This window comes from Lingula anatina, chromosome 1 (genome assembly GCF_051362555.1).
Source record: "Lingula anatina isolate TDL-2025a chromosome 1, LinAna3.0, whole genome shotgun sequence".
Classification (NCBI taxonomy): Eukaryota; Metazoa; Brachiopoda; class Lingulata; order Lingulida; family Lingulidae; genus Lingula; species Lingula anatina.
The window spans coordinates 65,781,483-65,805,797 of NC_141767.1; the positions used below are offsets into that span (position 1 = coordinate 65,781,483).

General features: G+C 35.7%; 1 protein-coding gene across 14 annotated transcripts in view; it reads left to right on the forward strand.

Moving 5' to 3' along the window:
* The window catches only part of LOC106172761 (liprin-beta-1), a 40,390-nt gene extending 16,904 nt beyond the window's left edge, over positions 1–23,486 (forward strand). For 5 of the 14 annotated variants that reach the window (XM_087001126.1, XM_013553628.3, XM_013553626.2 and 2 more), the window contains 20 exons: positions 322–507; positions 10,846–10,977; positions 11,330–11,447; positions 12,343–12,423; positions 13,125–13,154; positions 14,083–14,144; positions 15,951–16,035; positions 16,243–16,364; positions 16,591–16,654; positions 16,802–16,974; positions 17,205–17,403; positions 18,961–19,063; positions 19,350–19,466; positions 19,694–19,844; positions 20,016–20,127; positions 20,305–20,393; positions 20,614–20,871; positions 21,112–21,300; positions 21,529–21,774; positions 22,094–23,486. In XM_087001126.1, coding sequence (XP_086857252.1) covers positions 322–507; positions 10,846–10,977; positions 11,330–11,447; positions 12,343–12,423; positions 13,125–13,154; positions 14,083–14,144; positions 15,951–16,035; positions 16,243–16,364; positions 16,591–16,654; positions 16,802–16,974; positions 17,205–17,403; positions 18,961–19,063; positions 19,350–19,466; positions 19,694–19,844; positions 20,016–20,127; positions 20,305–20,393; positions 20,614–20,871; positions 21,112–21,300; positions 21,529–21,774; positions 22,094–22,153 — 2,577 coding nt within the window. In that variant the 3' untranslated portion in view covers positions 22,154–23,486. Of the gene's footprint in view, positions 1–321; positions 508–2,425; positions 4,248–8,175; positions 8,343–8,592; positions 8,734–10,845; positions 10,978–11,329; positions 11,448–12,342; positions 12,424–13,124; positions 13,155–14,082; positions 14,145–15,950; positions 16,036–16,242; positions 16,365–16,590; positions 16,655–16,801; positions 16,975–17,204; positions 17,404–18,960; positions 19,064–19,349; positions 19,467–19,693; positions 19,845–20,015; positions 20,128–20,304; positions 20,394–20,613; positions 20,872–21,111; positions 21,301–21,528; positions 21,775–22,093 lie in introns of those variants that run through there. The other 9 variants (XM_087001153.1, XM_087001156.1, XM_087001141.1 and 6 more) reach the window with 9 other exon arrangements.
* Positions 23,487–24,315: the final 829 nt, after the last annotated feature.

A 24,315-nucleotide genomic window follows, 5' to 3' on the forward strand; every position in this document is an offset into this window, starting at 1 on the left:
GATCATTTGTTTGTAATTCTAGAAATCTAATGGTTATCCCTTCCTCTCAAATAATAAATTGGATATTGAAAAAGATAAAAAATATAAGTTTATTCTATATATAGTTATAAAATTGGTTGCTTTAGTTCATCTAAAGATGAGTTATTGGATTTTAATTTAGAAAATATTTTTAGAAAAATATTGTCCTGTTGGTCTTATTATCCCTATTTCCAAATGAGACTGTATCAGCAGTGAAGGTTATCTTGCCATGATTGTGATGAAAATTAGTCTGGATTTTGCATCAGGTTCTGTATCTAATGTTTCTTTGTTTATTTCTTGTAGGCCAATGGTCAGCTCAGTCCAGCTGGAAACACTGAAGACACAGTGAGAGATCTTCACAGAGAGAAAGAAAATTTAGAATTGCAGGTTGGTGCTCTCACAGACCAAGTTGACATGCAGTCCGAGAAAATTCGTGAGCTGGAGAGGACCATATCCAATAACAAGGCAGCAGAAGGCAGACTACAGAATGTGAGTTGTAACTGAATATTTTCAAAGTCCTAAGTCCCAAAGTATTTAAGAATGCAATAATGCTGTTCACTAATGAAACTAGAATAGTGGTGCAATTCAGGCATGAGAATTTGGCAAAATCCTTTTTTATCCAAATGTGTTTTTATGTTTTTTTAACATGAAAAATTTCATTAATTCTTGATATATTTTGATTGAAACCCTTATCAGAACACGGTTTTGAAAGAATGTTTAGATATGCACCTTCAGGTTAATGAAAAGCCTTTATAGCTTCCCTGTCACTTTTATCTTTCTCTAATAGGAAATAATGTTATACCTTGGACAGCCTTTATGTGGCCATTCCAGTCTCAGAAACTTGCTGATTTATAGGCCCAACTCTTTTATGTCATGTAACTTCAGGCAAGAAGGTGTTGTGATTTGCCAAATTGATCTTAACTGCAATCCTTTTGAAAGCAAAAATTGATTGCCTGTTGCTTAGTTGTCCCAGAACTGGAGGAGAGTCAATAATTTTCATGGATTTAGGTCTTAACCTGTCCTGTTTGAGTTATTTTAGCATAAAAGGTGTTTGTGAAGTAATTTTTGTTTTTAGACTTGTTTTTAATGTTGTGCTGTATCCAATGAATATCATTAGGACAGCACTGGTAGCCTTGTGTGGAGAATTTCTGAACAGTGTAATTTGATTGCCACAAGGTGCTTTCCATGTACTCCAGGTATATTTTTTATCTCACATTGCTTATTAGCAGTCGTCAACTCCCTGGATGCAAACAGGCACTGTTAACAGAATTACACCCCCGCAAATTTCCAATCTGATTATATAGGCAGAAGATATTTCTGTAGAATGTTTTCAAAGGACACACTAACTAATATGTAATACTAGATAGAATGGGATTGATCCTTACACTTTATTGTAAGTGTTGTCATGTTGGGACAGAAAAAGTTTGAATATGTAGGCTGAGCTATCTTCTTAACGAGAATTGACTTTTTTTTTTGCTGACACCTGATTATATAAAAACAGAACGTAATTTTCTGCAATTTTGTGACTTAAACCTTTATTTCTTCACAGACAGTAAGCTTTTATGACTGTTAAATGTGCAAAGTTATAGTTTAAGGTCAATTTTTTTTCTTTTTCAACCTTAATATGTGACGACAGTCCCCTATTTCTTCCTCTCTACATTCACATTTTTTCTTAGGGGCCTCGGATGTTTTTTCACTTTTACATAATAAAAGCCTATCTTCAGTTGTGGTAATGGGAGCAGGGCATCAGTGTGCCCTTTGGCAAACTGGTGCTTGCATATTAATAATGGGTGGAAAACATTTGGAAAATGGCCATTTGCTATTTTTGAAATGTATGGGTGCAAGTAACCCATCAGAGAGAAAATTAATCCAGAGAAAATTCACCATTTTTGAAAATATTTTTGGCAATCGAGTCAAAGATTAAATCTTTAACATATGATTTACTTTTCTGTTTTTTAATGAACCATGTTTTATTGTGATAAAGACCTTAGGAAGGAAATGTTAAGATGGCTGGCTTTCCTGGTCATGTAAAAGACAAGACTGCCAGCTGTTAGCCCCACCTAATCAAGGTTTATTTTTAAAACCAAAGGATATCCAATGTCTTTGTCTTTACACTCTTACAAACAAAATGGTAAGGTACACTCACTCAGCAGGGATTATATACTTTGGCTAAGGATTTCATTTGATTAAGAGTGGGAAATTACTAGCTCCCCGCTGATTGATAAGATTTCTCAGATGTTAACAAAAAGATCCAGTAGGAATTGTTGAAATGGTATTTGGTCATGGAATGTTTGGAGTATTTTGGCAGATGGCAAATTGTTCTTTTAGCTGTGTAGGCAGACAATAGTGCAGTGGAGGCAAGGAGTCTGCAGGTTTCATAAAGAAAGTTTTTGAAAGTGGAAGAATCTAGGAGTAAAAGAAGTGTGACCATTGGGTGATTTCCTGGAGAAGAAAATTGTTCAAGTGTGAAGTTAAGGAAATCTAACATTTTGTTTGTGGATAGTTGTATTCACGTTAGCCAAAAGCTGTTTGCATAGACAATGACATGCATATGTAAAAATTGGTTAATGACATGGCATATTTATGGTAATAATTTGATTTGAAGGTGCAACAGCTGATTTCTTCAAATGAGGGACTAGCTAGTGTGGATTTCTGTGAACGAAAGTGAGGAGTTCTGATAAATAGAGCTATTTAATCTAATCACATTAATTTGATGGAAGATAAATACTTGTTCACATGAACCAACAGACCTAGTTTTACTGGAATGCTAATTGGAAGAGTCAGATGGCAGAGCTGAAGGGTACTTGTTACAATCTATTGGGGCACTTGAAACCAGTATCACATGTGTCCTGTATTTTGGTACATTGATATTTGATGACACTGAAGATAAAAAAGTGATAGCACCCCAAAAGCCTGGCATTAATACAGACTATCACAATAGGGCCTGTGCACATAAAACAAAGTTGGTGGAGAAATGGATTGGTATTCATGTGGTGTGTGTTAGTGTGTGACAGTGCCAGGCTGCCATTAGCCTGCAGCAGAATACAGTAGTCTCATTTAAAACTTCCTCTCTCACCAACCAATGCCAGGACCCAAGCTTTTTAATGACTGCAGTACATGCCGCTTGATAGACAGTTTACATACAGAGATTGCAGCAAAACTACAACAATTTATACCCTACATGCTGCCTGAGTGTCTGGTCCCCTTTGCCAGGCCAGAAGTTATTGACAGATACAGTAGCTACAGAGAGAGGAAAACCATAACAATAGCCTATTGTTTAACCTGAAGATCTGCATGGTCAGCATCAGTTGAATCCCTTCGAAACATTACACAAGGAGGAGTCAGGTTTCTGCCCTGGTGTATATAGGATCAACGGGATCAACCCACTGGGCAGAGAAGTCAAGGATATTTAAAGTGGTAAGGAGGCGGTGAAAGGATATAGCTGAAAGTGGAGTTTCAAGGAGAAAGGTGAGGACACTTGAGGTTAAATGGTTCCTCGCATGAAAACACATCAGATTAGTGGTGCTTAATCTACCAAGGCATATCATCAGCTTGGGGCCTACCACTCCTTGGCTGGCTAGGCTGGCTACACAAGCAAGAACAACTTTCAACTTCTGGATGCAGAAACAGTGTTCTATGAAAGGGACAACATCATCTTAAGAAAGATCCATAGTTTATTCCAGGAAAGTTTAAGCCGTGTTGGATAACCTTGAGTCTCCACCTATGTCTCTCACTGACAAGCAGCAGCCATACATATATATCAAGTCTCTATGTGATGTGACGCGTGACCAAGTCATACTTCTACTGCTACCATATATCACTGCAGTCACTTCAGACTTACAAGACTGGGACCATTTCAACTCAGCTGAATTTTTTATTTAGAAAAGCCTCAGGCTGAGAAGTAAACACATTGTTGTTGCAGTCTGCATGTTACCAGGTGATCCTATTACCTAGGCCAGACTGGATGTTATTGAGGTGTATCATCCTAGCTTGATACAGGAATAGAACACCCTCACTGAGTCAGGTTTACCTTCAGCACAGTCTACCTCTCTTCACCACAGAGCATCCAGCTTGCTGTTACTGCCTTAGCCATCCACCTCTGCTCTCTGCTTTGGTTCTTCATTACTAGGAATCTTCTAGGAACTTTCTGATAGTTGTTTTACTTTGGCAGAATATTTGACACAATGTTTCGGAGTTTTCGCAAGAAAAAGAAACAGAAGGCTGAGAAGGTAGGTGGTGTTAACATTGTAAGAACGTGTGCTACATTGGTGTGGTATGTATGGGATACTCTATTATTACCTGTCTGTCAGGTAGAAATATCAGATTTTTTCTAGTTACACAAGATTCTAATATATATGTGTGTTTTCTGTTTGTCAATGAGGACAACATTTGATGTTTGATTAAGATGTAAAGTATGTGGTTTATTTAAAGAAGCATAATGAATTCATGATTTTGCTTTTAATGCCCAATCTCAGCTATTAGCATTTAACTGATTGCCTTTGAGTTAACACTCGCTGTCCTTGTCGACTGACCCACTGACCCTAGCCTATCAAGTCTCTGTGAAGAGTCTCCTAATTAAGCATTTTTTCACTCTTTGTCCTGTAGAAGTGCGCCATCAGCCATGGCTAACACATTAAGTCATTATTGAAATTAATGACGACAGGGAAAATCCATCATTTGCTAAAATTTTAATTGCGCGCCTGTTCCTTTTCACTACAGAGCCTTTGTAGGACATTTTGATTTGCTGGAGGTGTAGTGTTTCCATGACATTGTAATAAAACATGTGTGTATATCGAAAGAGTTAAGTGAGATGATGAATGAAATTAATTGTCAAGTATTTCAATACATGCCTGTAGGTATTTACTAACAGGCTAGATAACAGTCTTATCATTTTGTGTTGTCGTGTTTTTTATTTTAGAGTGATAGAAGGGGGAATAAGGTAAAATGCATTTTTTCTTCTTTGTTTTGTCTGTAAAGCAATTGCATTTGGGCAAAGAGAAGTTTCTGTCAAGTAACAAATGTTAAAAGGTAACGTATATCATGTTTCTAGTCAAGTTGAGTTGATCTGAGTTAGTACCGCTCATTTTAACTGGTCTTAAAGCCTTCTAATTTTGATGAACTCGCCACAAAAAGCCAGTGTGAGCACATTCATTCCTCTGTCATAATCATCCTTCTTTTTAATTTCCTGTGAAATGCAAGTGATATGTTGAATTGTGAACACAACAACAAGCTTGTGATAATTTGGCTAAAAAATACTGTGGTACAGCCAATCCATCAGGCTTTCCTCTTGGGAGAACCAGGAGCTTTCAACCTTCTTCTTTGTTTAATTGGGAAAAGTGTCAACTTCCATATTTTTCCAATTGCAGTATTCCCAGTGATGGACTCTGGTTTCATCCCCAGAGATTATTTTGCACAAAGCATCCTTTTGTTCTTAGAGCACTGAAATATGTCATCTGCCATGAAATTGTGTTGTCTTTGTGCACAAATAGCAGACATTTAGAAGGTGCAGGGGTTCTTTTTCTGTATTATCCCTGGACTGCGGAGGCATCTTTTGTGTTCAGTCTAGTCAAACGGCTAATTTTACACCCAAGCCATTATGAAGGATGTGCTGAGATCTGGTTGTAGAAGCAATAGCAGGGTGATGGTTACACCTGGAGACAGGGAAAATGTGCTTGTGATTATGACATCAATGATGGTAGGGTGTGCAATTTAATACCTTTCATGTGCTGCTATTGGAAATATTGAAGTGTTAAGAAGTAACCTGAGTGCAGATGATTTGTTTATAGTTTGACACTAGGTTTGGATTACATTCATGGATAATGTTGGTTGCATTTTAGGCTCTGCCACTGTTTTGGATTTTGGAGCTTGATGAAAACCTGTGCCATTTCAACTGTAATTTAAAGTGCTGCAGATATCTGCTCTGACCCTTATTCATAAGGCAGCTAGAACTCTAAAGTAATAACATGTTCAGCAAAGTTAGTAGAATTATATTAACAAATACTATGCAGATTTCTTTTGGTGTATTAGCTTCAATTGACATTTTAAGAAAAAAAATTATCAAAAACCCTCAGTAACTTCTGGATGAAATTTGAAACTGGTTCTTCCTTTCAGGAACAAAAGAACTTTTGAGTTAGAAGATATTTTCCTAGGGCAAAATAATTTTATTTTATTTATAAACACACATACAAATACACACAAGAAACTCCCCAAAAAAACTATTGACCTTAAACCAGTATGACCATACTGGCTTAGTAACATCATGGTCTTTATCCATAGATTTAATACATTAATAAGTGACCAAATTTAAAGGAATTCAGTATTGTATTTTTTACCGTAAAAGACATAATTGACTTATTTAAGGAAACCTTACTGGACGTTACCATAGCTACTATGTAGAGTTGAAGGTTAAAAGTGCATATAGTGGCACTGATGCATCCACGTTCAGTAATTTTATGCTTTTTGCTTTCGTAACAACAATGAACAGTTTTACCTTTCACTTGAAGTGATTAGTCCAAAGAGTAGAAGTTGAAAAAGAAGACCTTGCATTCTTTCTAAGGAAGTTTATTATGCTGAAAATCTCATGTATCAGCATACAATAGAAGGAATGTGGTGGGATTGTTTAAATTTGTGGTCTGCATTTTACTTTGTGCATGAATAGCTGAACTTTGATCTCTGCTGTGTGATTTCATTCTTAAAAATCTGCCATCAAGTTATTGTGTGGTCAGAATGAGAATGGAAACCTGCCACATTTGGGATTTTCTGAAATATTTTGCATTCAGATGTACCAGCTGTTTGTTTTCATATGGTCAGTGTTTGAAGAAAGTATACGCTGAATAATAAGTCAGGGTGGGAGTAAATTAGAAAACTAACTACCAAGACATATTTTAGACCTCTGATGTTTAAAAGCCAAAAAAATCTTGCTGCTTCAACATGGGGCTGCAGGGCCAACAATGGCCATTTTTATCAGTGGATTTTTATAACTGGATTAGGGTCCCTTTGTAATTCTTGTTTTGAAAAGCTTGATTGATAGTTTTAAATTTCTTTTTGCAAGTGAAAAATGTGTTCTTAGGTAGTTCTGAGTATATTTCTTGATATTGAACATGTGCACATGTTATAAATAGCATTGGGTTGTTTTCTATCAATCTGTGAGTCAGTCTGGCTGCTGTGGGTGCCATGCTGGGTTCAGACCTCACTACATCAGTTGCTGGAGAGATGGTTGTCGCTCTATTCCTCTTGTTCCTGTGTGATAGCAGTTTGGCTTCTAAAAGGCATCTTTGCTAGCTGGGTTAAGGAACAAGGTAAACAGAGTGCCTGGCAGTTGTATTGATTAGGCAGCGTTAATTGGTTGACAGCTGATCTTGTTATTACATCTGGGCTTTTTTCAGAGGACATGGTTTGTCAGTGGCAGAAATGAACTTCAAAATCTGAAATTTAATTAAGCAGTATAATAACACACTGAAATTGCTATTTCAAACTGCACTTTGAAATGTGAAATTGCTATAATTAGCAAAGGCCCAAGAAGTGGGTATTTTGCAGAAGCAACTCTTTTGTGTTCAACTCTTGTTTGTTTGAAATATATCTCTCTCCCTGTAAAAAAGCATTGATTTGCAAATAAACTGATTTGGGTAAATGTAGAACATAAGAAAGCATCTAGAATTTCTTAGAATGATTGATTTCCTCTGTGAACCATGCAGAAGAGCCACTTCTTTGGTTTCTAATTAAGAGTGACTAATTTAGGGCTTTGCTATCTAATTCTACAGAATCGGTGTCAGAGGCCATCACACACTAGATCGATGGTCATTGGATTAGAAGTAGGTTAAGATCAGAGCTAGGTCAATAGGAAGTAGAAAGCATGGTCTTCTGGAATAATAATTATGAAAATAATAATGAGTGTGAATAGATGTTGTAATAACATGTGACGTAAATATTGTTTTATTGTGTTGGTTCACTACATTATGAGCAGCTGACATATATGGCCTTTTTCAATCAATATATACCAGGCCTATCTGAAAGCTGAGTGGTCAGATGTGAGTAACAGACATTACTAATATCACAAGAGAGAGATAGAGAGAGAGAGAAATACTCCTACAGAAGTCTTCTGGTGTTACTAATGTCACTGTTAAGAGCCACCGCCAAGTTGACTTTCTATGGCACAGTGGTTTGGCTGCAAGGCGTAATCAGTGACAACATTGTATACAGCCAGTGAAGAGGAAGGAAGTGCCAAGGTTGCCGTGACTTAGATTTAGTTCATTGCGTGTAAAAGGATGTGTTTCCCACTGCAGATCAGTTGTGAAGGCAGTGCCTGCTTGTAGCTTTTGTTCAAGGTAAGAACACAAACTTGAGTAACATTCTGATGGGAATGTTGCAGCTTGGGTGCTCACCCTGTTTATAGTTTATATATTAATAATGCCCCTTCTGCTGTTAAATATAAAAATAGCTGGCACTCTTGGTGAATTAGCTTGAACAGTTATGTTTAATATCCTGTGGTAGTGGGATAATATCAGAACTGAAACCTCCTGGAATTTGAGTTGTTTTAATGGCCATATCTTCTGAAGGTAGGGACACCTGATATCCTGACTTGCTTGCCTTTAAAACTGACCTAGTTTCGTTGTGGCTGTACAGAGGGCTATGCAGGCAGACGTGGCTGGTTCTGACATCCAAACTTCAATATTGGCAAGTTTTATCTGTGCTTAGGAAGGAATAGAATACTTTAAGGTGAGCCTTTGTAGGAGGGAATTGATTTGTTCACTGGCAAATTATATATGGCCAATTCTCAGTGGGCTAAAAGTGCTTTTGTCATATTAACTAGGTCTGTTAATCTCCATCTTATCACGTATTAGAAGGTAATCCTGTATGTTATTACAGGTAGCACACTACACATTAATGGCAGTTACTGCACTAAACTGACCTCTGAATTACTGTACTTTGTTTTGTGTCTGTAGAATAGACTTTGCCTTACTGCTACTTAATAGGCTCTTTACCTTCAGTGTTGTGGCATTGAAAGACTTTATTACTGTAGTACACATGTACGTTTGTGTATGTGAGTGTGTGTGTGTGCACATGTGAGACTGTGTGCCTGTAACTTCTAAATATGATCTGCTCCAATGGATATACATGTGTGCATGAAGTGATAGACCCAAAATGGTCTAAATCCAAATAAACTATGCGACATTATACAGATATCACAATATGTTGTACATAAGAAATGAATAGCAAAACTGTAATTATATTGTTAATGAAGTGGAGTCAGTCAAATGATGGTGAACAGGATATTAACTGGATGCACAGCCTCCCCCCCCCCCCCCCCCCCGACCCTTATACATTCTAAGGCTGGATCTGCCAGTGGTTTTGCCTGACAGAACACCTCTGCTTGCATTCAGTTGTATCATATGGCACCTCTGTGTATAGTGAATAATTGGCCCCAGATGACTCAGTTTGGTTCAATTTCCTACCAAAAAAGCCCTCTATACACATATATATCAGTCCTAGTTGGATTGGATATGAGTCAGACTATATAAAGTAAGTGTAGGTTAATCTGTATTGTATTTGGCTTGAGGCAGACATTGCTTCCTTTTGTTCTTGAAGTGTAATGTTCTAATTTATAGTGAGTACAAACTTACTCAAGGCAAGTAGCCAACATGATGCTGATTTTATGAGCTATTTTAAAATTAACACTGTCATAAAGATATTTGTCATTTCTTGGATTTTTTAAATTTTGATATTTTATCAAACATTTTGGTACTAATTGTGTGGATTTTAATGAGCAACGTGTTTATATGCAGCACTATTATATATATATATTGTCTAAAACATATGTAATAACTATTTGGTTCATGCTATTAGCAGGTTTTCAACAACTCCGTCAGGTGTTTGGTTTATCACTGGATTGAGTTGTTTGTTCCTGAAGTGAGATTCATGCCATTGTTCTTTTTTTGCACATATGTATGTGTGAAACTATCATTTCATGTGACTAGTGGAATCCAGTCTTTTTGGTTTAATGTAATATGACTTGGTACAGTAACCAGGAAATCCTTAGTTATTAAGTTATAACAACTTTATAAACACCATTAACGCTGGAAAAATGAACCATTTACAGGATTCAAGAAAGCAATAATCTTGGTACAAGCACTATGTGTTATTACTTTCATAATGGTTTTTTCCTTATTATCACATGGTCTGTGGCACAATAGTTGCTCTGTACTTGTTGCAGTTTTGTTTTTCTCAGGAGAAGTTAAGGTGTTCTTTTACTGAAATCTGTTACTGTATATAAAAAACGATATAACCTGTGTTGAGTATAAACACTATTTGGTAATTTTTGTACTTTAAAGATCAATGCATCTTAGAAAAAAATATTTGATTCAATTTTGAAACATTAGGTTGCAGTTTACCTTGAATGCTCCCTGGGTAATTTTGGCTTGTAGAGATTGATGTCATGACTTTTATGTTGACATTTGATATGATGGATATAATGTATCAAACCAATCTGTTACATAAGGAAGTCCAATTACTGGAAATGAAGTCATATAAAATGCTCGAGTTATGAAATTAACTTAGCGTAGAACATGAAATATGATCTTATTCTGTATTTTCACTTTTTTATATGAAAGTCTTCACTAGACACAACCTTATAATACTGACTCAGACATTTTTGGAAATATGTGTGTGAAATAAAAAAGGAAAAAAACATGCTTGAAGTACACGAACATAAAAATAAATATATATAAAACCGTTGCCATAGTTATATTTCATTGTGATCATCATTAAGTCAGCATCTCCATATTGCAAACTGCTATTATCCTAATACCTGTGGCATTATTATATTTATAGGAGCTGATTAGCAGATCTACCTTAGAAACACACAAGCTTGACCTGATGGCTGAAATCTCTGCCTTGAAGTTAAGACTGGCCACAGCAGAGAAGCAGAGGACAGAATGGGAGGCAAAATTTACTATAGCACAGGTATGGTTTAATTCCTTTGCTGTAAGTTTGTAGTAATAAATGTAATGGAAGGTGTCAATATAGTCTGTATGAAGTAAGTCTGTGGCAGAAGACACCAAATTTTCTTTACTACGCTGATGGATTTTTGGCTCCAACTGTAAAGTTGCGGCTGGCAGACAACAATTTCATGCAGAAGTTGACACTGCCAACTGTTAAACAGCAGCAGATGGGTCTGAAGTTAAAATCAAGATATGAAGTAAATGTCCTAAATGTTAGGGGTTTTTTTTGTCTATTTTTGTAATACAACTTGTTAGTGATGTGTTTTTGAATCATGAAAGTATAAGACCATAAAGTGGGATTGACATAATTTCAGCGCCAAATTCAAGAACTTCAAGAATTATTACGAGGAAAAGATGCTGATATAGCAGATCTAAAAACCAAACTATCCAAGAATGGAACAATCTCCTCTTACAATAGCTTAGACTCTACAGGTATGTGTGTAGACTTCTTTCAGTAAAGTGCTCTCAAGTGCTACCCCACTATATGGATGCTTATTAATTCACAGCTTCTCTCTTCTTTAAAAAAGGTTATAAATAAGCAGACCAAGAAAAATAAGATTTCGATGAAAAACATGGTTTGAGCATATGTATAAATGACAAGGGCATGTTTTAAATTTGTGGTAGCAGTAAAAGGAAAGGAAACTGTGCAGCACACCAAAACACATAGCAGATTTCCTCATTACAGTCACATCAACCTTTGAAGTGCTTGCATTCATTTTTCCTATCAACCTTATGTTACTGAAGATAGCACACATAAATAACATTTCAAAGAGAAGTGAGCTGGCATAAACCCAGTTAGTTAAGAGGGGTTTGTGTTCAGAGGCTGCTGCTTTTGGTTTCTAATCATGTGTTGTCTGCCAAGCTGTCAGGATGAGTGTTGTTAATTGGGCTGGGGCTATCTCCTGGCAAAAACATCCTGCCACTGTGGACTGGGTGATGAGAATGCCCTTTATTCATGTGAAAATGGCTCTGAAAAAGATAAACAACAAATAGGAAAAAGACCTGGGTGTAAGGAATGGATGTTGGTTTGAGATTTTGGAAATATAGTTATTACTGTAAAGTTAACTGTGTGAAATGAAACGTGATCATAATAAGGGGAAGTATTGGGATACAACACAATTTGCAGATTCTTATTAGCTGTAGAGATATCCTTTTATACATTAGTGTAATATTAAATAGTTAATGTAGAATATAAATTGTAAATAAGGGACATGGGAAAACCTGAGGTGACTGCATTCCTGTTATTTATAAGTAATAAAAGGTACTAGTAGCTGTGTGTATTCGTAGGAAACTGAGAATGACTGTTTTTTGTCTGTTATGTGTTAAGGATATTATGGAAGTTATGGAATGGATCAACAAGTACGAAGCCTCGAAAGAGAACGCACATTGGAACGATTAAAGAGGAAACGTAAGCTGTTTTGATCCAAATGCGCAACACATAGAAGCATGGGGTGTTGAACCATATCAGCAGAATTTCAAACACCTTTGTTTGAGCTGGGACGGTGCATGCATGTTTCAGTATTTGGCAAGCAGTTTCTATGGTTGTATGTGTACATTTTCTGCTTGTACTGACATTGGTCAATTTAAGGAAGTACAAAGAAGATTTTTCATGTACACATGCTTCTATTATTTTGTTGAAATCCTTTAATCTAACAAGATATTCTATTTTATAGATTATAACATATTATTCCATTGTGAAGCCTGCGTAGGGCTACCTTCTGCACTGACCTGTACTGCATGTGAACTTTACTATAACACAATAACATCATCTGTATTCATGATTGAAGAAGGAGATTAGAATAGAGTGATGCATACAATTGTAGTCCAGTTATAAGCTTGTTTTAATGATTATTGAGTGTATCATATGTAGGAGCTCCATGGTTCTTCTCCATAAAGTGATTGATGCTAGGCCATTAGTTACACACATGTATAATGGTTGCCCAATTTCTTAAAAATATACTTAGATGAAAAGAAAAAAAAAACAGATAGGCAAAGTTTGTTGTGTTTTACACCTAAGTTTTGATTGAGTTGATTCCATTCTCATTTGAATTTTAGTTCATTTTGTTAAGCTGTATTTTCTAACTTTATTTATTTTTGTGTTCCTCATAGTGAACTGCATCAGTAATCAGCAGTTGAAATGTAAGGATATTTTATGTTGTGCCTATTCCCCAATTTGTTCATTTTTTCCAACAACTCCTCAAATCCTTTTCTAGAAAATTTCATCAAAGCTCATAAGTGCACATAAAAATTTAATGTCCCAACCACATCTTTTAAATGAAAATGTTGAGCCAGATAAGCTTGAGCTTGATGATATTTTCTCACAAGCCACTGCATTTGTTTGATCCCAGCAGAGAGTTATTAACTCACATGTCTAAACCTTTCAGTGTACAGTTTCTTTTTCTGTTTTTGATATATCTTAATTGAAGTTGTCCCAACTTATTTTTATTATTCTTTTTATGTAACCCATGTGGTTACCCATATTTCCTTTGTGAATAATTATTCGTCTTGATTCTTTGCTATAGTGTCAAATATTTCATCAGCCAAATTTTTACAGCTGCAAAACTCAAGTTATTTATGAGAAGTATGTGCTCGTAACATCCTGAGAAAAAAATATATCATGAAGATCTTAGGATCAAACATTCATCTTTGTTGAGCTAGATAGTTATGAAACATATATCAAAAGAGAGTGGGTAACCCAGACACCCCCCTCCCCCCCCCCTCCTCCTGCCCTGCATGCTGTCTGCATGACTTTAACTATAGGTTTACTTCAGAATTACGCTATTTATTGTATCAGGTTATTGATCACATTTAATTTGCTACATATGGAATCCAGGGATCTAATCTGTTAGTGAAAAATGAAAATTAAAATGTCATCATATTTATTTGTGGTTTTTGTCAGGACTAGGATATGAGAGATCACAGATGGTTTACAGATTGTGAAATATGGTGTCTGACATTTGAGAGAGAGAGAGAGAGAGAGAGAGAGTGAGAAGGGGTTAAATTAATCTTTCATTTTATTCTTTTTGTGAATTTCCATTTATTTCAAATGTTCTCTCTGTTCAATTAGACACAGAAGTGGATAAACTTAAGAGGGCTGTGGAGTCTTTAATGGTAGTCAATGAAGAGAAGGTAAGTAATTAAATTGGTGAACACAAAACTATTAATCTTTTTTTGTCATATTTTTTTATCCATATCAACTTCAGACATGCTGAAAATTGCCGGCCGCCGGCCCTTGACCCACCAATCAGGCAGTCGGGCCGACAATATTCTTAAAATTTTAGTGTATGTCGGCCTAATTTGGCCGGAAATAATTTCTGACTCACCTAGTACGGTTATTAATTTTTCAAAAATCTTCCACCCAGTATGTTTATTAACTACCTATCGTACCGGTGGGAAATTATACAAGTCCCGCCTTTTATTTTCTTAAATTGAAGTATAATGAGAAGGAAATCGCGATCTCAACTCATTACCCTACTGTTCGACAAACAGCACTGGAAAGTAGGTCAAGCGGAAGTCGCTCTCTGAACACTACGATACCTGTGTTGTCTGATTTCAGTTTCTATAAATAGACGTGCTTTCTCTTCAACAGTGACAACTACTCATATATATCGATTGAATAATGTCATGTCGCAAGGTGATAGGATCATATTTATAGCTAACGAGGTCATTTCAAGTGCAGCAAAGAAGTTGTGTCTGTTTTCAAACGTCAATTAGGCCTATTTCATGTGGATTTATGATTAAAATGATGTTAAATCACACTTTTATGTAAGTTAAACCCTTAGGAGTTTACAGGTATGCAAAACAAACCTTATATCTGAGAATAAATTTACTTTCAATAACGTCTCCTAACAGCGTATGTCTATCGGAGGCAGTTTTGGTGCGTCTTCGGACCCTGACGATTATGAAATTGAACTCGTATATCATATCCGTGGATGCTGTTCACACGAATGTACTATATATTTTCATCATTAGGCGGTGACAAAAATGACATTTTGATACATTATTCAGAACGTATGGCAATTTTTTTTTTTGAAAATAAATTAGATATCCTGTTTTCAATATAAATAAATTATAATACTGAGTGAATTTTACCTGCTGAAAGTTTTTTTTACAATGATAAATAGTTTTTTTTTCTCTTCCTTATTTTTATTTATATTTTTTATTCCATCCAGTACTTTTATTTTCTTTCTCTTCTACTTCTTTATTTTATTTATTTATTTTATTCCATCCAGTACATTTATTAAATTTCGAGACTTTCTCCACCCAGTACTTTTATTCCATCAGTACTTTTATTCGATACTTCAGAGTAATACAATTTACTGTTAAGCTCTATATAATGCAAGTTAAAGTCATGTGTAGGTTGGGATAATTTGACATTTTGTCTAAAGCTGCTGTAAGAAACTCAAAACTTGGAAAAGTGCTCTTGGGTAGTTTAGACGAATGATTTAGCTCAGGTAAGGCCTGGTTTAAGGTTAGTCTAGGAAAATTTGTTTTCTGTGAGTTTTGATGCCTTTTTGGCCCTTAGTTTACCTTTAAGTCATATATTACCCAGATGTTATCTGAGCAGTAAAATGTCTCTTCAATAATAGATCTATTCAAAGATGCAGTTATTTGATTTTTAATCACCTAATTGCTACTCAACTGTCCTTTTAAAGTGTATAAAGCAGAAGTTAAAAGTGCGCAGTTTTTACGCGAAATAGGGTAAATATACAAATTAATGCGAAAAACATTTGGGCCGGCAATATCTTGTCCGGGCCTGCAATATTCAGATCTAAGCAGGCCAATTGGCCTGCATTGCCCTTAGAGTTTTCAGCATGTCTGCAACTTCTTTAGCTCTGTTTTGACTCTTCTAGATACAATTTTGTTAAATACGAAAGTCCCTGATAGGTTTGCCTACCAAGTATTTTGTCTAAATTGTTTTCAACTATTCTGCAGGAAAGAAAGATCGAGGAATTGAAAAGAACTGTGCATAAGTATAAAAAACTAGAAGAATTGGTTGCCCAGATCCAAGGTAGAAAAGGTAGGAAATAGTTGTAACTTTAAACAAAAAGCTTTAGTTACAGTATGTTGTATAGGATTGCCTTATTTATTTATTTAAAAAGAAATGTTCTCAATTTTTGTGAAGGGTAATCTGTATTTTGTAAATGACAGAGAAAATGCATTGCAATTTTAGCTTTTCAACTTCCAAGTCTCCATCAGGTATGCAACAAGTTTAATTGTTTTTCAGTTCTGGAGGGTTTCTATGATGATGCAGGCAGTGACAGCAGTTCAACCACAGAGAAATCTACACCTTCTCTTCATGAGCCACACCCTCCACACACAGACCCCTGGGTAGGAAACCCATTATATGTATGGATGGATACATTTCATTAATAGCAGTACAACAGATAGGATCTGGAAACACAATAGCTGAAAATAAGATCCTTTTTGAAGTGCAATAAGACAGTAAAGAGAAAAAAGATTTTACCACAGTTAAGGAATTGATTATTGACTGCACTAAATATACATATGGCACTTTATTTTATTGATATGTTACTGCACTTAAATTGACTGTTACACTCAATTTATGTTTCAGACACTTCAAACAAATTCTACAGAGAAGCCCACTATGCCACATCCCAATGCAACTAGCACTCCAGGTTAGTGGTGTTTGCTATTCTTCATATTCTATTAGCTTATGTGTTTTAAATAAAAGCATACCCCCCCCCCCCCCCCACACACACACACACACTACTGACAAAGGTACAGATTCCTGAAAAATAACACTTTCTTAATCTCTTTAACAGAATACAGACAGCGGCCACTGCATATCCAGCCTGTACCCAATGGTAACCACACTGGCACCCCGCCCTCCGCCATAATGAACCTGCAGTCCCCCAGGAGGTCTCCAGGGATTATCAGGTCCAATAGTGCAGAGGACATCAAACAGCCTCCACATCATGTAGATTATGTACCTAAGGTAAGAGTTGCTCTAGCTGGTATCAGTGAGCTGATATACATTGTAAATATGAACCTATCTTGATTTAATGTGCTTACTGTTAAATTTTATGTCATCTATACTGTTTATGATTATAGGCTTTTCTGTATCACCTGTCTAACTATGTTTGGCATTGACATTGTTATATTCAATTTATCGTGGAAACTTATTTTCATTTTATATATTTCACCATGATAATTATCTTCCTATAGACACCACCAGCTTCTAAAAAGTTCCGCATTGAGGGTTCCAATACTCTACCAAAGGACCCCAACAAGTTGAGTCCTCTCACCCAGCAGCAACAGCAGGCATTGATGCAGATGCAGAAGAAAAACAAAGGTTTTTCATCCTTTGGTAAAGGTTTCTTAAAAATTAAACCTGGAAAATGGAGTACCTCTGCACCTAACCTAGGTGATGGCTTTTGCTTTCTTTCACCTCACTTCATGCACTTGAATACCCTGGCACACTTTCTGTACAGTTTATAAATTTATAAATATTTAAACTGTCTTTTTCTGTGTTTAGAGACTTTGGGCAACATAATGCAATATTTAAAAAATCAAAATACACAAAAAGGAAGCTATGCTAGGGTTATTTGGTAGAAGATGAAGCTCATTTTTCCACCAGTTTTTATACCCTGCTTGACTGATTTCTGAGTTTGAATTGCATTTTTATTCCATGCAAACAGAAGTGTTGACTTTTTACATACTTGTTGTTTTTCTTCCCTTTTCCCATGCCAACTTTGCTTCTGTGTGAGCTTGATCTCCTATCTTATTTTATTGGTCAAGGTTTTATGTTTTATTACTGTGCAGGGCCTCCTTGTAGAGTTTTGTAATAGAAATTTATATTAGCACCTGTTTGGTGATCACCTGGAGGTGTCAACCATCTTTTACAGGTTATTCAGGTTGCTATTATTTACTTATTCATTGGGTCATCTGACATCAGGTTTCATTGTTTGAAGTAATGAAGAATATAATATTTGTTAGTCTCAATTCTGCATAGGTTCTGCATATTAAATCCTCTATAACTGAAGGCAGTAAAAATGTCTTCAGGTATAGATAGCTGTCACGGCAAGCACTGCAATATTGTTTTGTAATTCTGCACACATTTCACACTGAGATGTTATCAGAACACCATTGGCTTGTTTTTATCTTTTTTCTTAAAAGGACATGTTTTGTGAATGTTGTATATTCTTTTGTTGATCTGATTTAAAGGAAGTGCGATGCGTGAAATTCTGTATTTGATAAAAGCGCTCACAGATCAATGGGTTAAGAAAACATCTAATATGAATTCATTTTTTATTTATTGTTCACTAGAATAATTTCCTTATGGTTGTTGCTTATTAAAGCACAGTTAATTGGGTTTGGCTAAATTGTTTGAAAAGCTTCATCACAGGTTGCAGCAAAAGAATGCATTGATATACAACATTGTTAAACAGTACATTCTATCTATCATTCTTACAAAATATTTGGACAAGCTAAAATGATTATGTTGCATTTCAGTCCGCATAGTGATGATTTGTTTTCAAACGTTCCTTTAATGCACGATTCTTTGGATATTTCTTAAAATCTTGTTATTAAAGTGTTTCTGTAGTCACCAATTCTGTTGTTGAAGTCCCCTTTTTTGCCTCAAATATCATGAACTGTCCCTTTGAATCACAAGGTGTTGTGTTTGTGTGTGTGCACATCAAATCCTGTCATATCTTTCTAACCATAAATATTATTGAACAGGAAAATTAACCCCTTTATGGGAAATTCATATTAATTATTTTTATGCCTGTGAGGTAATTTACAGACATTCTCTACAAGCAGCACTGGCATGCTGTATATAAAAAGTTCACAAATGTAATCAGTGCGTCTTCAATAGATTACCAATGGAGCTTTAGGTACAAACAAGGTATTAAAGTGCTTCTCATTCAGAAACTTTCACCAATTATTATTAATGTACGTTGTGTTTTCTTTACTGTTGCAGCTCAAACAGAGATGGAACTGGTTGTAGAACATGCTGATGGTCAAGATCCACAACTAGATCAGGACAAGAAAAAACAGAAGGGAATCAAAAGGCTATTTGGAAAGTAAGAGCAATATTCTTTACCTTTTTGTGGCTTCTCACTGAATTAGATTGGAACACACAACATTCTGATTAGTTGTTCTTTTTTCCTTGATTTATGAAAAAATTATTTATATATTGTGTGAAATGTTTTGGGTGAAATATCTTTGACAGTTGTAATTGAAGTGTAAATTCATTGCCAAATTATGAATGGAAAGAGATATCAAAATGATACATTATAAGAAGATAGTCTTAATATTTAACTTGGCCTCAGTTGAATATTCCTAACTGTTTAATGTCTTCTCTCTCAGGAAGGTGCGTCGCACTGGTTCTCAGGATACAGAAGGGGGTGTGGACCAACCAGGAGAGTTCCGCAGAGGGGGACTACGGGCCACTGCAGGAGCAAGACTAGGAATACGGGTTAATGAGTAAGGATGTGCATAAATAGTATTAACTCAGTTTAGAATAAATACTTTCATAAAATTTTGTAAACAAGCTGTATAAATGCTGATACTGGAAATAAAAGTACTAATGGTTAAAAATGAGCAGGGTTATAAAGAAAAGTAAAAAAGGATCTGTTGTTTGAAATAGTTTCAAACTATATCTACAACAAAGGCTGTTTCCTTTTTATTACTTAAAATAATTTCTTTTCAAGTGGATTTGATGTCCCCTTCTCAAGAAAAGATGGTGAACAGGTGGCGCTGTGGTTGCATGAGATAGGCCTAACAATGTACATTGGTGACTGCAAGAGATGGGTGAAAAATGGTGCTCAGTTGCTTAAAGCAACTCCTCATGATTTAGAGAAGGTATTCTATAAGATTTATGTTATATGGTACTTCTCAGTAACAAGAATAGCTAATGTTGATATGTCTATCAAGATTTAACATTAAAGTTGAATTTCAATTTATAAACAAAGCATGTATTTCTCCCTTCTCATCATTTACTTGTGACAGAATTTGAGGAACTTCACTTTTTAGGAAATGGGTGTAAGGAATCCTCTTCATCGTAAAAAGCTGTGTCTGGCCTTGCAAGCATTGAGCTCAGAACACCAAGACATGTCAGGAAAACTAACTCATGAATGGGTGACAAGTAAGGAAATAATTATTCATGTCAATTTTGATAGATACATATTAAATTGTTGTATCAAATAGTGTTTATTTAAATTTCTTTTCAAAATATGTATGTCAAATGCAGCTGTAAGCTGACCCATATTTAAAGATAAGTATTCTTTTATTTACTTCATGATACCGTTTCCCATTTCAACAGGATGGCTTGATGATATAGGCCTCCCACAGTACAAAGATGCCTTCAGTGAAGCCAGGGTGGATGGCCGGATGCTGCATTATATGACAGTGGTAAGTTGAGCAATGAAAACCACTTGGTTTGATTATGTGGAAAAATCGTGCTAGGAATTGGTTTGCTTTTACTCTGGCTGGACTGCTTCTGCACTTTTTTTGGCTGAATTGAAATGGCATTTTATTCATTTATTCAATTTTCAATAGGGGAGCAATGTAATGTTCTGTATTCAAAAAAGATTGTTTTAGCATAAGAACATTCTCCTCTTTCTCCTTCCAGGATGACCTCATAGCTTTAAAAGTGACCAATGAGCTTCACCACATCAGTATTAAGCGAGGAATTCAGGTGCTGAGGCTTCACAATTACAATCCAAACTTTTTGAAGCGGCGCCCTGCTGCAGACGAGGGCCAGGTGATCAATGCTCCTGAAGAAGTGATGCTGTGGAGTAATCACAGGGTGATGGAGTGGTTGAGAACCATTGACCTCTCTGAGTACGCACCCAATCTGAGGGGAAGTGGTGTTCATGGTGCTTTACTGGTGAGTGATGCCACCTAGTGGCATTTGTCCGCAGTTGAACAGTAGATTGTGGCTGGTGATGTATAAATTTTTTCAAATTTTTGCAATTAGAAAAGGAAATGTTGTAGAAGAGTTAAAGTTAAGTTTGAATATGGGAAGTTGTTGATGGTTTAGGTGTGCAAATGAAAAATTCTGTAAGTAAATCTTGCTTTTTTATGATCATCAACAACACATATTGAAATATTCATTTATCTGTCACAGGTTTTGGAGCCCCGCTTCCAGACAGATTTACTGGCAACACTTCTTTCTATCCCTGCAAATAAAACACTACTTAGGCGGCATCTCAACACCCATTTTATCAGCCTCATAGGAAATGAAACACAATGCAAGAAAAGAGATTATGAAATGTCTGCTGAATATGTTGCACTCACAGCTAGCTCAAAAGTAAAGGTATGTGGTGAATGTTGTAGTCATTACCAGTTAATTTGAAAAGTTAGAATTTTGCAGTCTAGGAAAAATTTTTTTTAAAAAGAAGAATCGATGGTGCTACATACTGAATACTTTTCAGGATTTTGTTAATCCACAGAACAATGATTTATTGCATTTCTTATTCAGACTCTTTACTAATGCATATTCGTGATAAACTTTCATTGTTTGTATTAATCATGCATCATTCAGGCTAAGAAGAGAAGTATATTCAAGAGAAGCAAGTCAGAGATGGGAGATGGAGAGGACTACCTCTGTCCACTGGAACTTTCGGGACCAATTGGTCAGAACAATAACAACAGTATTCGTAATGGAGGGCAGCAATATAGAACAGAGGTTCGCGGGTACAATACAATGATGGGACGGACAGCACGCTCTCCTAATGCCAAAACTGTTAAAGAAATTGGTGCAATGTCGCAAGATATAAATACTCTAACGGTAAGGTTTTGACCGTTGTTTAGTAACAGTGATAATTAGAAATAAGTTACTGGCAAATATCTTTGAATGAATAAAACAGGAACTCATTACATCAGCATATCGCACTAAAAGTTTTGTCTACTTTAACTGGGGTGGGGTGGGGGGGGGGGGGGTCCTTTTTAACAAAATGTTAGATATATGAGTTGTGTTTTAGCTCAGGACCAATTTGTTTCTATGTACAACTACATTTAGTCTATTAACTTGAATCAAAATAGACTAAAATTTCCCATCTCAGGTTGTTGAGTTTCACATTGTCAATACTCAGAATTATTTTTTACAGGACATGCTTGCAGAGGAAAGATTTCTTCAAGATGACAGTGTGCCAACCTCAGATGTTTAGAAATGGTGAACATTTGTTCAGTTCAGCTCATGTTTTGCCCAGAGGGAGAGATGCCCTTGTGAATTTTATGGAGAGATACAAGTTTTTACATGTTTGGAAACAGAATATGTGAACTGAAAAAAAGATCATCGAAGAAAGTTGAGGAGTGTTGACTGCTTCTTAAATGCCAAACAAAGTTGAAGTGTGCAGGTTTTATGTCTATATATGAGCACTTCTTATAAGTCAGACACTCCTGAGACCTCACCATGAGGTCATTTTTAGAAGTCGATGGGAGGTGACCAGTATGTCTGAAAATGGGACAGTACAATTCCAAAGCAATAGACAGTGGACCACAGTCAGCGCCAAGATATATGAATGTATTATATTAACAAGGTTTATGCCTTGAAGTATATTTTATTATATATTGTTTTAAAGTGAACTTAAATTCATTTATTTAATATGTTGAAACAGATTTTTAGGTGTACTAGCTGTCAGCACAGTGAGTTAAATCACACAAGTTGATAATTAAGGCAGAGGTGGGAATGCACACAAGACGTGGTCTTAGTACATCTGTTAAAAATCCATGAAAGTTTGCCTTATTTACACAAACATTATGTTATGGTCTTTCCTTTACAAAGAGAGGCTAGTATGTAAATACTGTACATATCACAGTGATGTGCATTAATAAGGGTTCATTTTACATTGACTTTATGCTCCACAAACTGAGAAAATGAAATGTAATAATTCTATAGAAGAGGTAGATATGAAAATTAGCACTCGGAACAAAATCATAATTGCCTAAGAATTTTTTCTGAATGTTTTGGTCTATGCACTGAAGTATTAAATGACATGAAGATAAATTTAGTGATATTGTTATGTTGAGTGCCTTCTAAACAAAACTTAATGGCAATAATATTATTGTGATAAAAACTGTCTGTAGCCCCTTGAATGGAGTGATTTCAATGCCTGTAATCTTGATAAATTGATAATCAAAAAGGTGATAAGTTTATATGCCTACCTTGTCAAATGTCATACCTATAGCAAGGGAAAATTACACAGGAATTTCTTGTTCTATCAAACTATGCAGAAAGTAAGATAATTTCACTTAATTTTATCATTTGCAATTAAGGATTCTGTCTTTTTCATTTATACTTTAGAATATTTGAACAGTTAGTGTGGGAGTGAGGTAGGCCATACAATGATCTATATATCTTATAAGAGAAATGAAAAAATTTACAAAAATTCTTCATCTATTTCAAATCATGGTTTTATTAGTTTTATTTATCATTTAGATTTTAGTTTGCTTATATATATATGTTGTACTGTTTTAGTTTCAATAAACTGATTAATTTTCTGTCAGTCTCAGATTCTCAACAAGAGTAAGCTGTGAGAGGTTGGAGGGGAAGAAGTGTACTTTTTTTCCCTTTTTTAATACTTATACAGCAAGCCCGTAGTCAGCAATTTCAAAGAGGGGGGGAGGAGGCTTTTATAAAAAATAATAAAAAATAAATAAATGAATAATTAGGAATAAAATAAAAAAGGGACCTTTAACCATAAAAAAGTGGTGTACTTAGTACAAATTTTTATCCAGAGCAGCAGAGATGCCAACCGCAGGAAATCTAAAATCTGGAGATTATAAAATTTTGCTCAGTTGGGGGGGGGGGGGGGGGGGGGTGTGAATGGTCGCTGCCGTTGTGCTCAGTGGGAAAGGGGGGCGACCACTCTCTCACCTCACCTCCCCCCCCCCCCCCCCCCCAAAGAGAATTATGAAGTTTTCAAAAGATAAACCAACTATTCTGAAGACAAATCGAATATTAACATTTTTGCGTGTAATGCCTATGAAACATCAACAAGACGGTGGTGCAAATTTTCAAAGTCTATTTTCAACCAAACTCAATATAGAGGTGCAAGTGAGGTCACAGGCATGCTCTTAAAAATATTTAGTGCACAGATTAGAAACTATGTTTGATTATTTAAGGGTCCCATATGAAGAAAATTGTATCAAAGTTTCACTCTCCTGGAACCATGAATAAAAAATAATTCATCGTCTAACCCCAAAAAAGGAACATGCGCACGTTAGCCTACTGTCACAAACGCAAAACGTCCAGCTGTGAAACGTTCTTCTCACTTTGAAAATTCAGTCATCACTGGTTTTGTTCTTTGATTTATCTCCTAACAAGTAA